Source organism: Branchiostoma lanceolatum, chromosome 4 (genome assembly GCF_035083965.1).
Source record: "Branchiostoma lanceolatum isolate klBraLanc5 chromosome 4, klBraLanc5.hap2, whole genome shotgun sequence".
In the NCBI taxonomy this organism is placed as follows: Eukaryota; Metazoa; Chordata; class Leptocardii; order Amphioxiformes; family Branchiostomatidae; genus Branchiostoma; species Branchiostoma lanceolatum.
Genome location: NC_089725.1, coordinates 27,397,765 through 27,411,365, shown reverse-complemented (window position 1 = coordinate 27,411,365; position 13,601 = coordinate 27,397,765). Strand labels below are relative to the sequence as shown.

At 41.1% G+C, this 13,601-nt stretch overlaps 1 protein-coding gene across 6 annotated transcripts in view; it reads right to left on the bottom strand.

Moving 5' to 3' along the window:
• The window catches only part of LOC136433786 (serine/threonine-protein phosphatase 2A 56 kDa regulatory subunit gamma isoform-like), a 34,993-nt gene that overhangs the window by 17,680 nt on the left and 3,712 nt on the right, over positions 1-13,601 (bottom strand). For 5 of the 6 annotated variants that reach the window (XM_066426292.1, XM_066426295.1, XM_066426293.1 and 2 more), the window contains exons 4-5: positions 824-1,023; positions 355-465 (exon numbers count right to left, since the gene is read on the bottom strand). In XM_066426292.1, coding sequence (XP_066282389.1) covers positions 355-465; positions 824-1,023 — 311 coding nt within the window. Of the gene's footprint in view, positions 1-354; positions 466-823; positions 1,024-5,009; positions 5,125-13,601 lie in introns of those variants that run through there. The other variant, XM_066426297.1, reaches the window with a different exon arrangement.

Below are 13,601 nucleotides of genomic sequence, written 5' to 3'. Positions count from 1 at the left end.
ATTGTCAAACAAAAACAAGTATGCAACTCTTCTCTGTAACAGCCATTCAAGTAACACACAATTTATACGTAAAAATTAGGTATTCAAAGATTTGTTTATCCCTTGAACTATAATTTTTCCTTGGAACCACCAACTACAGTAGGAACATCCTCACTAACTAGATAGCTTTAAACAACGTTTGCGGCTAGATGTACAAAGGATAGGGGTGACAGGTGGTTTAGTGTAATATAACCAGCTGCTGCCGTGCCACATGCCTGTGAAGCTAGGGTGGTTATACTGGTTATACATAGATACAGAAGAGGTACAGGATATGCAATTATCAGTAAAACAGTTTTTCTGGTCCTCTGTCCTCACCTGTAAATGTGGCCACGCAGCCTCTAGCGTTGGTTCGTCTTCCTCTGGGTCAAACTCGGCTCCGTTGGGGTTGGATGTAGGCGGCAACGTGCGGAACACGTTTATTGAGAACTGCATGGAGAATCACGAAGATGCTCATCAGATAACATAGCTTATTCATGAATAGTTTTCATCAGTTTTGCAAATCACTGATTAACAAAATTCTATACATGCAAGCAAAGTTTTTTTCCGGATATTTTGGTGGTTATCTTGTTCTATGAATACTACTTAACCATATTTTGTTAAGCTATTGAACGCATTGTGAACAACGTATCCTGTGTGTGACTGCGTTTTAGATGTAAATATTATGACAGCTATTTAGCAGATTTGTACACAGGTGGTTTTAGTATGTATTGTATATCTGCAATTTAGCTCTTGGGCTACAATTATGTTCTTGAAGTGTGTTCATTAAAACCAGTTTACGTCTTACCATATTGACTGCCTCTGGGTACACGGCCTCCGTGATGACGCCCCTGTTGTGGGTCACATACTCCACCATCTCGTTCAGCGCCGCTCTCTTCACCTCCTTCCATTTCAGGTCGCTCAGGGGGTCGTTCACGAAGTCGAAGACGACGCAGCACTGCCGCAGCTTCTGCACAAACAGGTCCTCGCGCTCCTCTGGTCTCGCGTCTGCAGGTCGCAAAGGGAGGAAACACGCTGGTTAGAGGCTGAATCCAGAAAAAATTAAACAAGAGGGGCTGAATCCATGATGAATATGTCTTGTCTTTGGCAGTCCAGTCTCGGAAGACTATATGTGCGCCTCTGGAGTTCTCTTGTGACTTCTGATGTGGATGAATATGTGAATACTTGTTTGGGACTGTATCTGTTAGCATAGACACCTACTTGTAGTGCATAACAGAACCGGTCGGAATTGCCCTGAGGAAGGCGACAGACAGTCCTTGGGAAAGGCACTTTCCTCACTCCACTTAGGTATAAAAATGGGTACCTGGTTGGGGAGGTAAAAGGCAGTAAAAGGAGAGGGATGGGCCACGCCTTCCAGTACCATGCCCCAATGTTGTGCCCCTTGAGAAATTCTACACCTATTTCTTCACCCTACTCAGATGAACATGAGTACCTAGCTTCGGTTAGGCACGTCCTCTCGGATGGGACGTAAAGAACCCAATATATTGAACCCGATATACATGTATACTACATATTGAAAAGACTAGAGATCCATCCCGGTGTGTGTGAGTGGATCAAACCTATCAATCTGGTCTTATGCAGCAAAACTAGTGTGTTGTGCCCAAAGGCAACTTTTCAAACAAATTCAGGGAACCAGTTTTAAAAAAAAAACACTTCTAAGCACCAAGCAGAGGAATCCCTATGGAAACTTGTGCTAAACAGAAAAACAGAACAGTTTTGACTGGAATCATAACACATCAACCCATGGCAACCATCAGCCTGAAATAATCAAGTGTCAGTTGATAATGTTAGGCATATTAGGAGGGCTCGATGCCCTTGGTTTACAGGTACATGTACAAAATACAGTTGCCCTCAAGCCACTAGAGGACTAATCTCACGGCAAGCACTGTTAGCACTGCGATTTGGTCAGGCTCTTAGTTAGTGGCCATGTCAGTAAAAATCAATGAACATCACCTAAAACATGTCCTTTTTTTCTGACCCTCACAAACTCTGATGTCAGTGATGTTAAGCCACAATAATCAGTGGCAAAGTTCTAGTTGATATAGTATTTTATGTCATACCTGGACCACAAAAACGTTTGATACGGGTGTTCCAGACCGGGTGATAACTTTGGTTATCATACGAGGTTCCACTTTTATCACACAGCCATCCATAGAATATTTAGAAAGCATTTTGAGTGCGTCGGTTGCAATGCTGACGAAAATTTGAATACTGGATAAGGAGGTTGGAATCGATGTTGCAACATGGTGTATTCTGCATCACCCTGGGTTCCGGCTTTGGGTTTCAGTACTTTGAGCGATGCAGAATACACCATGTTGTATTCTACATGTATATTTCACATACTGTAGAACCAAGTTCAACAAGCGTATGTCACACCTGGCTGAACATTGCATGATCGTAATGACCATATATTTTGTACTACAAATTAGTGTAAGCCAGCAGTGATCTTCTAATAGTGATACCACTTGGTATCAACCCCAAGCCCATATTCATCCTTTGCTATCTAACCATTAGTGACTACCGGCGAGCCCATTTCTATGACAAGGGCTATGCAAACGAAACATCGGGACAGGTAAATAACATATCCTAGTATTTTCCGCCTTGGAGCCTTTTTCAAAGACCACCTGCTCCAGTACACATCAGAGCTTCAGTCATTAGACTTTACAGATCACAGAACATTGTCCTTTGAAAACCCCCTCACAAGCCAATTTGGCCAGGATCAAAGAATGAGCTTCAAACAACCATGGACGTTCATTTCTCCGACTTCAAATAAGACTTCTGTCTTTTGGTAAATGTGTGATATCTAAGATGCATTTACCGCATCAATAGGCGGTAGCCAAGATCTTTGATAGTACAGTCAACCCTGTACAAGTGGCCACCTTTGTATCATAAAGCCCACCGGGCCCATGTGACAACTTTTTGGTAGCCACTTACATATATTTTTTTTCCCATTCACACAAGCATTAAGAATCCTGTCTGTGGTGACCACCTGTCCACATGAATGGTCTTCTTCAGCAGTTTTGACTGTACTCTAAATAACATGCCATCTAGTTAAAATACAGGAGAAAGGAGGACTTTAAGGAGATATCGAAATATTCTACGGATCATTAGCCATTACATATGAAGAATTTTTTTAACTGTCATATAAACACAATTATCACAGGGATCTGTAAATAGTTTCATCAGATTGGTAAACAAATGGATGATAACTGATCATTAGCCATTACATATGAAGAATTTCTTATCTGTCATACAGACACAGTTATCACAGAGATCTACAAATAGTTTTATCAGGTTGGTTAACAAATGGATGATTCAGTTCTTTGTTGCAAAACAAGAGAGGTCTGCCTGCCAACTGTTACAATTCAGTAGCAGAATGACTACCAAAACATTGGCGAGTAAACTGTTCTGGTGGTGGAACAAAGAACTGAATCATCCAAAACATGAAGAATTTTATATACCTTTCATCTCCAATGAAGTCTTCTGGAACTGGATATCTACATGTAATAAATAATATCAGAATGTTCTGTATACCCATAAAGGCACCGTTTGGTTCGAGAATGAAGATAACAAAAGAGGCAATCATTAATTCATGAGCCAAAGCCTGCATGCATTTGTTCCATTTATCATGAAGGGGTCGCTCAGCACATGGCAGCACTCGACTAGGGGGCGTGGTTACAGATACACTGGGAACACAACGCCCTTCAACTTCATTTTTGCAGCTTAAAAAAGGGTCATCATACCATTTCCATAAGGACCAGATACACACTATGATCATGATGAATCATATGCCAGTTCTCAATCTTATGTTTTTTGTACCATGTATGTGTAACATGTAAAGATCTATTAGGACTTTAAATGATGTAAACTGGATCTCTGTTATATCTCTTCCTGACCTCATGACCTCAATGAAAAGCAGCCTGCAGGTCGGTTTGAGCTTCTCATGAATAAACATCTTTTAGGTTCATACAAGCAAAACAAAATGATTATGAAAACCATATTGGTTAGGAAAGGACCAAGTTAGCAAAATAAAGATACACAGAGAACCTTGGTTTGGTAAAAGTAAAACCGGCATCCAAACTACACATGCTTTGTAAAAAAGATCTTTACTCCCGATCAGGGGTTTTAAATCCAGTTTGAATGATTTTTATAGGGAATAGATGCTTCCCCATGCTTCTGCTTTTACAAGAAAACCCATCTAGACCCCTTGAGTCAGCTCTAGTCTAAACACATGCTCTGTTAAAAGAGGCACACTCATGTACTACACAGGCTGTCATTGATAGAAAGGGATTCCATATCTTTCCCGATAATGGAAAACAATATGCCAGCTGTGCTGTGTTTCTACAAAAACAAAACAAAAATGTTGCAAGGACCAGATCTACCTGAAAGACACACGAAATGATATCACAAAGACTGAAAACCCAAAGCTTCTACATGTATCATATTAACATCTGAGAACATATTAAGCAATTTCATGCCCACTTCCATTACCCTCCATCTTGTACAATGTCATCTATGAACTCCCACACGAATTTTGATAAAACCAAACAAGATATGGGTCATATAATATCCAACAGTTTTATGATACCAGTATGTGAAATTCAGGTTTCTCTCCGTTTCCTGCTTATGGTAGTTCACAGCTTGGGTTTGACAGGAGGAACATGTATCTGGCAGTCCATAGCAGCTCTATTGATTTTTCTACCGATGCTTCACCCACACATTCACAAAAACGATCTGAATCCTCCTCTAACAACATGTGTATCCCCACACCGCTTGAAAAGCCTCTTCTTACTCAGACAGAACCAGGAGGAATACCATCTGACACCACCTTCATTTAACTGAAAGGCCAAGGAAAAAAACCTGGGCATTATATGGCCCACATCCAGGTATGATGAGAAATGAAATTGGCTCTAGCAACAGGGAAAATTGAATGAAAACAGAATAATCCAATTGAGCATTGATGGTAACCTTACCGGTAACCATGATTTCCATTGGTGCTACAGCGTTGGTGGGTCGGCGCGCAGTCTGAGGACCCCCATTCACCCGCATGGTGCTCTCTCACCCAACCGAGTGTGGCGAAAAAATATCTGGGGATGAGGCTGCTCGGGAAATGGCTGAATGAGAAACAAGCCGGCCCGGCGGTCTCCAGGCAAGGCGGGCTCTGCGGCTGCTTACGTCAATGGCTGGCGGGTTATGACATCGCCGTTCCGCCTGGGAGGTCTTACCTCATCCACTAATACCATATATGGGAGACAATTCCCAGAGGGACCAGCCACTGCATGGAAAATTTTAATAACTCCATGCAGCGTGGGGCATAGAGGGAATAATACAGGTTGGAGTGGTTTATACAGCAGGTGATGGGAAGGCAGCAGCTCTTCTTTGGTTAACGTTTCATCTCTTCAAATCAATTAAGGTTCAGGTTATCTCCTTTTCAAGCTTACGTGATGCAAAATCTATCAAGCAACTGAGACATGTGACTCTTTATCGAGAATTAATCCAGTTGCTTGATTCGTTTTGTATCACGTAATGTCTTTACCTTTACGTAATTACCTGGATGTCTAACCTTCATCAACGTATCCTTTTCAAGCTGTTTTGACTGTTAAATTAAGCTATAGCTTTGGGCTGCTAAGTAGGGTTGAGATGTAGAATCAATTCTGAAAGTGTTATCATGATATTGTTTCATCCTTAACCCTTCTCCTTCACCTAGTTTCACGAAAGGATGACTTTACGTCACTGCTCCATCCCAAAACACCTTGGAGAGAATTAAAGTCTTTCCGATGCAGACACGACCTTGCATGCTAATCACCTCGGCTGCTTCACGACAAGTATTGGTTCTGAAAAATGTTCACCTTCACCTAAGATGACCAGACCTTAACATGACCGGGGCATTCCCCTACATGTGACAGACACATGTAATTTTGGACAATCAGAAGATTAACAGATATAAATCATGCATTTATGGACCTCATTTGCATAAGTGCTACAGACTGTGCTCGTGGTAAAGGATTATCACACTTGGGTAGAGGAAACCATCAACGGACATAACTTATGCTAATTAGAACCTTTTTTTTTCATTATCAATGAAACACAATAAAACAAGAATTTTTTAAGGCTCTGATTTTTGCCACAGGCTACATTCATGTAGCTGACCTACAGGAGCGACAATTTCCCAGTTTTCACAAAAATGCAGTTAAAATGAAGGTAATATGACCTTTGTCCATGATTATCTACCCATTACTACGAAACCATCAGTATAAGTAACTGTATATTGGATGTTCCCGAAATAGACGTTGCAACCTGCCCCTTGACGTCTGTAAGAAATGATTTATACCGACTTTCAGGCTCGCTTCCAATCTCCTGGCAACTGCCGAGTGTCGTCAAGGATCGTCGCTGCAGAGTGTCCATTTGCCCGGGCATAATCTGTACATGTAATGTCCGAATGTCTAGACACTGCCTCTACATATGTCATATTTTCTGGCTGAGCTCTTTACAACTACGACAAGAAAAAGGGGATCTCAAACCTCGGTGAAATATTTTTTTTTGTGAATCTATTGTTCTACAGTAACTCCTTTTTGTGAATTTCTAGATGCAGAAATTGCCATAATTCTATCTGAGTTGTTCTGCCTAGTCTGCAAGACCAACTTTGCACCTGGCCTGGCCAAGCCAAACTTCCAATCCTACCAGCCTACCAGACCAACTTTGGACCCGGTCAAGCCAAACTTCCCATCCTACCAGCCTACAGACCAACTTCGGACCCGGTCAAGCCAAACTTCCCATCCTACCAGCCTACCAGACCAACTTTGGACCCGGTCAATTTCCTGCCTCACATCCTGCCACTCTGCAATATTCCAGTATCTATGGACACACACCAAGACAAACAAACACACAGACCGAAAACAATACCAGTTTTCATACAGGTAAAATGTACTTACATCGATGCTTCAAACACGACAATTACTGCCTCGCTGACTCACACAAAAAATATTTCCTGGCGTTTTGTTGCTCTAGTTACATCATAGTCATACACTGTAGTTGCGGCTAAAATCAAAAACTGCGTTCTGTGACCATAGTACTACTGATAAAGTGTCAGCCATTTTGAGGGGTGAAAGGTTGCCTCGTTTGGTCCTGTGTAAGTCATACCGTATAGCATATAAAGTAAGAGGGCATGTCAGAGAAACACTTCCAAATAGTGAGCTCTTCAGTTTCTTTGGGAATCTTTTTTGGGGGCAGATAACATCTTTCATTTGACCAGCTAAAGTGATTCTCTGCCCGAAGAAAAACTCATAAATATATGATACACCATTTAGGGCCTGCACCTAGACTCCACGGTGATAAAGCAGTCAAATAAAAACATGGCCTGAAACCATTGACAATCCTTTCTTGAGGGGATTTTTTAAACGAAAATTGGGCAGTTTAGGGGTGGCTGTGGTAGGGAAGACTCTATACTTGTTATTAGTTTGAAAAAGTGACCTTTCTCCATCTTTGGGGTTTCTGCACGCCCATGAGATAGTGGAGTGATCGTCAGATGGCTGTGCTGAGCCTAAAGGACCAATCTAAGTGCTCTGGTTAGGGGGGGTTATTTGCAGACTAGCCTGTCGGAATTGCGTTTGATAACAGTTGGCGGATCAGGTTAGCATTTGAGGGTAAGTTTGTATGGTCTTGCTTCTTGAGATAATTACACCTTCTTTTTCTCCACTTTCCCATAGGATTACATGCATTACCGACATATACTGAAACGAGTTAGTACCGCCAATAAATCAATAACAGTTTAACTCCCCTGTCATGTGCATTCATATTCCCAATATTTGACCTACTTTGTATCAGATAGCATCTCAGTGGCTAACCCTGCTCTCCATGGCCTATTACTTACTGAGCCCAGTAATACTGTAAATGCATTTAGGTTCGTGTGGTTTTCATTTCGCGCTAAGGCGAAAATGGAGTGTTTGCGGTGGCTTTAAGTTTGCGGCAGCACTATAGTCACATACTGCTACGGTATTGGACAAAAATATTCGCGGTGGTTTTAAGTTCCACAATTTCTGCGTTTACAGTAACCTACCCTGCCAGCCACCTATAGTATTAGCCCACTTTGTACTGGTGGTATGGACCAGTGGATAAAACTTTAATCGATGGTGACCTTTAAAAGATTTGAGAGGAAAGCTGAAACAGTTGTTTTTCTTGTGCGCTTCTGGCAGCTCTTCAGAACATCTGCTGCAAGTTTACTAAACCCAGAGTTGTAAATCTGAATCTGTTTTCTTGAACTGAAAGTAAAGTCAAAAGAACCGAATAAACAATTTTCTTTACTTGTAATTCTTCTTATTCCTGCCTTTTTTGGTATCAAGGTCAGTAGGTGTGAAATAGGCGACCCAGTCTGCTTGGCTGAAAACGTAGGCACTGCACTACCACCGGCTATTGCACTAAAAATTCATCATGCTTCACCTCAGTTGAGGATGACTGCTTTACCTTTTTGGCATTATGTTAATGTACAAGTGAAAAACTGTTCAGGCCAATCAAAGTTTCAAATCATCATCTGCACATCATTTACTTATGGAGATTGCATGTGAGAGGCTTAGACAACTTGGATCATGTTACAAAGTTAGAATGATGATAATTTTGAATGAAGATAATTTTGAATGAAGATAATTTTGATCAATGATAATTTTGAATGATGATAACTTTGCCTTCGTCTGGTTGAGAACACTGCAGTAGGGCATGATTAGCTGCTTTGATATTTGCAGAAAGTTTATGAATCGCTGGTAAATTTCTGGCAAGTTGCACAGTTCGGGTTAACAGAAAAAAAGCATTTCAAGCCTTGACTATTAACACAACATGATGATGACAGCTTATGAATGAATAACTGGTAGCCAAAAGGTCAAACTAGATTTGCTTCTGGATGTGAAATGCTTGGCGTGATTCTACGTGACAAGTTCCTAGAAGTACATAATACAAACATCATCATTTCTCAGAATCTCTGGGGCAATTACATGTACGTCCATCCGGAAATGCAGCAAGGCACAATGTCAATATGTAAAGTCACTGAAAAGGGCAAAGACAGCATACATAGGGCTGCCTACTGGCACTGAGCACTCTGATAGTGCAAAGGATACACGTAAAAATTCTGTACTAGGAAAAGACAGATATAAACACGCATTGAAATCAGAGCCATCTTTGTTTTGACTATTGTTTTCACTGTCACCTCTGTACCATGAACTTATCATCACCATGAAAAAACCTGTTGTAATTATCTATGATTGCTTCACACATCCGTTCTGTAAATCACTTGCCGCCACCGTGAAGTTTAAGTTAAGTAAAAATGTCAAATTTCCTTATACCGTGAAATTTTGCTACCGTGAAGATCAAGTGAATCACAGTATTCTTCACTGTCTCTGTCAGAAAAAATATTGTATTATTGTTGATTGAATAATTTCTTTTAAATTTTTCAGTTAGCTGATTAACTCAACTCTACATGTACAATGTAGATTCAAGGTCTGAATAGAGGTAGTAAGGTCAGCTGGCATTCCATTTTATTTGATGTTGTGCAACCTAAACTTTTCTAGGTTATGTGTACCAGCGCAACTATTTGCAAAAAAATGAATATTGAGCCCTAGACAGTTATCAAACATCAGTATCCAGTGAGCACCTGAGCAATTTTCCACAGCAGGATAGTCTAATGGTGATGTGGTTATCATTATTGGTAAAGTGAATCATTAAGTCTGGTCGTTCTACGTTGTGTCTTATGTACGGTAAGTAATAGATGCTCATTTTGTGTGTTGTGTCCTGCGTATGGTAACTAATGGATGCTCATTTTCTTTCAGAAGGTAGCGGCTAATAGCAAGATTTCTAGATCAGTAGAGATAGGAACAAACGCCATGCAATTAGAACCACAGATAGTTAAACCTGATTCACAGGAGTGGGAAAGAGTCGCTACTGACGTATGTACAGCAACTGCACAAAATTCTTCCAAATGAAAACGCCTTCAGCAAATGGGCTCGCTGACACAGCTCACACACTTCCAGCCATACCACTTCCCAGAAGACTTGCCAGAGACTAAATTTCCATCCTGAAAGAAACTTTAAAGGAATCTTCACACACTGAGCCAAAATTGTGAACAGTAATAATCATTACTGTAACATTTGCAGTGGTTTTATTTTTTAGGTTTTCGCAATGCGAGATCATCACACACCATGAACAATACTGTGAATACATATTTTCTGTCAGCAGTGCCCACCTCGAACCTTGAACACCGCAAATGCCTATTTTTATTATCTCCATAAAAAAATGGAGATATCGTTTTGGGTGTGTCTGTGTGTCTGTGTGTCTGTATCAGTGTATGTCACCAGACAACTGTAATCAGCATAACTAATAAAAATAAAGAACCTCTTGATGGATTACGATGAAATTTGGTATGTGGGCGGGTGTTGTGAAGCCAAAATTCAAGGTCGATTTTGGGCCCCCTGGTATGTGACCTTGGTACTGCAGCAGAACTTCTTTTTTTCTATCTTTTGACCTGGACGTGCTATGGTCTTGATTTTTTCTTACCAAGAACTTACTGAAAATTGACTGACTGTAGTACAGGAATAGGCCATGAATGTTCTCAGATAGACTTTGCATGTCTTCCAAAATAAAAGATTAACCTTTAGCATACTTAAGTGACCGTTTGGCTACCAATTCTCCATTGGTTACAAAGTTAGGCAGCAGGGAGAAGGTTAAAATTCTATGAAAAAAGGAAAGCCCAAGCCATTCATGGTTATGCACAGTACATATACACACTTTAGCATGAATAACTATAGTAGCTTTTGGCTACCGATTCTCCATTGGTTACGGAGTTAGGCAGCAGGGATAAGGTTTAAAAAAAGGAAAGCCCAAGTCATTCATTGTTACGCACTGTACATGTTCACACTTTAGCATGAATAACTATAGTAGCTTTTGGCTACCGATTCTCCATTGGTTACGGAGTCAGGCAGCAGGGAGAAGGTTAAAAAAAGAAAAGCCCAAGCCATTCATTGTTATGCACCATATTTGACAAGGAGACCAATGTTTTCCCAACCTTCACTCAACAATGAGATCCAATAAACTGGGTCCAAAGGTTGCCTTTTTCTGCCTAAGTCAACAGGGGCGAGTGTGTGCTGCACAGCACGTATCGACCCTGTTACACCACAACAAAACCCATCCAGCCTAGTTAGCCTTTGCCGTGACATCCACTGCCCTCTTAGAATTAAAACACTGTTTGAAGTGTACATACGAGTACTGTGGATTTCCATACGAGTACTTAGCTGAGGCAGTAGCACATACATGTGTACAAGATCATGACTGCCATATAGTTCTTACAGCCAAGCCTGTCCAATAAATGGCAGTATTGTAAAGCGAGACTGGAATAGAAACGGAAGGATTGGGGTGGACACTGCTGGATATGAACAGTGGAGGGAGAAGACCTACAATAGGGCGGCCATCCCAGGGCATAATTTGCTTGTTGGGACTAAAAAATTCTATCCATCATCCAAACCATTTTGCTCCCAAGAGATGCATAGTTACGACATGAAAAAAGTCCTGTGCCAGCACTTTTGGAATTCAAATGTTACAATATGGTTTGCTTTGAGTCAGAAACCATTTACATTCCACCTTCTTCTGCTTGCACAATCATATCATTATTACAGGCAAGTTAGGCAATGTGTCTTATTGATCTGCCTGTTTAGGCAAGTTTGTTCAGGTACAGGATCAGGTGAGGACTTGTACGTTCAGGTCAGGACTTGTACCTCTGGATCCATACAAGGACCTAAATATACCTTCTTGTAGTTGTACACACATTGTTACCTTTGCTAATAAGGTTTTGTTTTTGTTTTTGTGTGTGTAAGTATGTATGTGTCTGTCTGTACATGTGTGTGTGTCACAGTGTATGTATGTGTGTCTGTCTCTCTGTTTGTGAAAAACACAACTTAAGAATTTGTGGACGGATCTTTATAATAATTGTACGTTTGTAGGTGTGGCAAAAAAATAAATAAATATATAATGGGCCCCCTGGTGATACATCAGGACTTCTAGTTGTAACATCATTCTTATAAATAAATCTATTGCGCATCTATCCGATGTTCACAAAATCCTTTTAAAATGTTGCCATTCACCCACTTCTTATCGGCCTGCAGCATGTAAACCAAGTATTTGCCATGAAACAGGCTATAAAAGCGTTACCCTTTCAAAGTAAGTGGAGCGTCAGTACATGTACACACCAGCCACGGATCGCTACTTTAGCAGATTGCGATTACTCATTCAAGGGGGCGAACTGTACAGCAGAGACTTTTTCCTGCTAATGGGGCCCAAAATAGCTGGGATCAACACTGGTAGGATCAGGCGAGTAACCTTCTAAAACTACTTTATCTATGCTATCCCCGGCTCTGCACAGGGTCAAGACTGCTGCAAATGTCAGATTTATGGCGAAATAATGCTGGGTCAAGCCACAAATATATTGCTATCTTCCACCACAAGCTCTAGTCACGACTCACGGGCGCTATTTTGAGTACTATCTTTAGTGTGGGACATCAATGAATGATGGAGACTTATCCCGAGAAAAGACTGGAGATTCCACTTTCATTACGAGGTAAGCGCCAGTGTTATTTTTGACATTTCCTACAACAGCATACAGGATGTGCTTGGATTATGAAAATGTATACAAATGCATGGGACTCAGGGAAGAGACAAGTCTTGGACAACAACAACAAAAACATGTCAATAAAGGTTGGACATCCAGGTAGAAGAATACTAGTATACATAATGCAAAATAAACAAGCAACCAAATAAATTCTCTACACTATTTTACAGAAAATTTATGGAGTTGCTTGATTTATTTTGTATTAAGCATTTTGGGTCTAAATCACGCTCAATTTGAACCTGGAACCTCTGCTCTACCACGTTTCCTTCACCAGTTAGCAGGTTTGAACAACTGACTTGATAATGGCAAGATGAAACTATACACCAGTCATGTTATACTACAGCAGTGGTAACAGCTTTCAGACCTCTAGCTACCCTGTGCTATCATCTGACAGCATCAGAGTGTCCAAAACTGACACCAACACATGCACAAACAACCAACTTATCAGTGCAGACTACAGCCACAGTGACAGGGGGCATGTCACCCTCAACAGTGGTGTCTATGTAGGAAGGACATTTCATTCATGATATTCACCAGAGGCGGAGCTGAAATCACAGAGCCATGTGCAGCTATAGCTGGCCAGAGCAAACCTCACAATCAACCGTCCCTGAAAAATGTATCACTACTCCCACGAACAAGTGTTGGTACCAACATGTAATGGACATCACCCCCAGCGTGGCAGGGTATAGAGAAATTCTATGCTGGTTGAAACATTCTCCACATATCTCCCCCATAGCTGTGTAGGGCTCGTTTTACTGGGATTCTTGGCATGGGTGCTGTAAGGAGGGGGATGTCGTCCTGGCAAGGAGGAACTTGACACGACCTCGCGGAGGTCAAAGTTATCCATGTCAGTGGAACATGAGTCTACCGGTATATGACACATATCACGTCAACCTCTGAGGACAGACCATCATTCTTATGATTA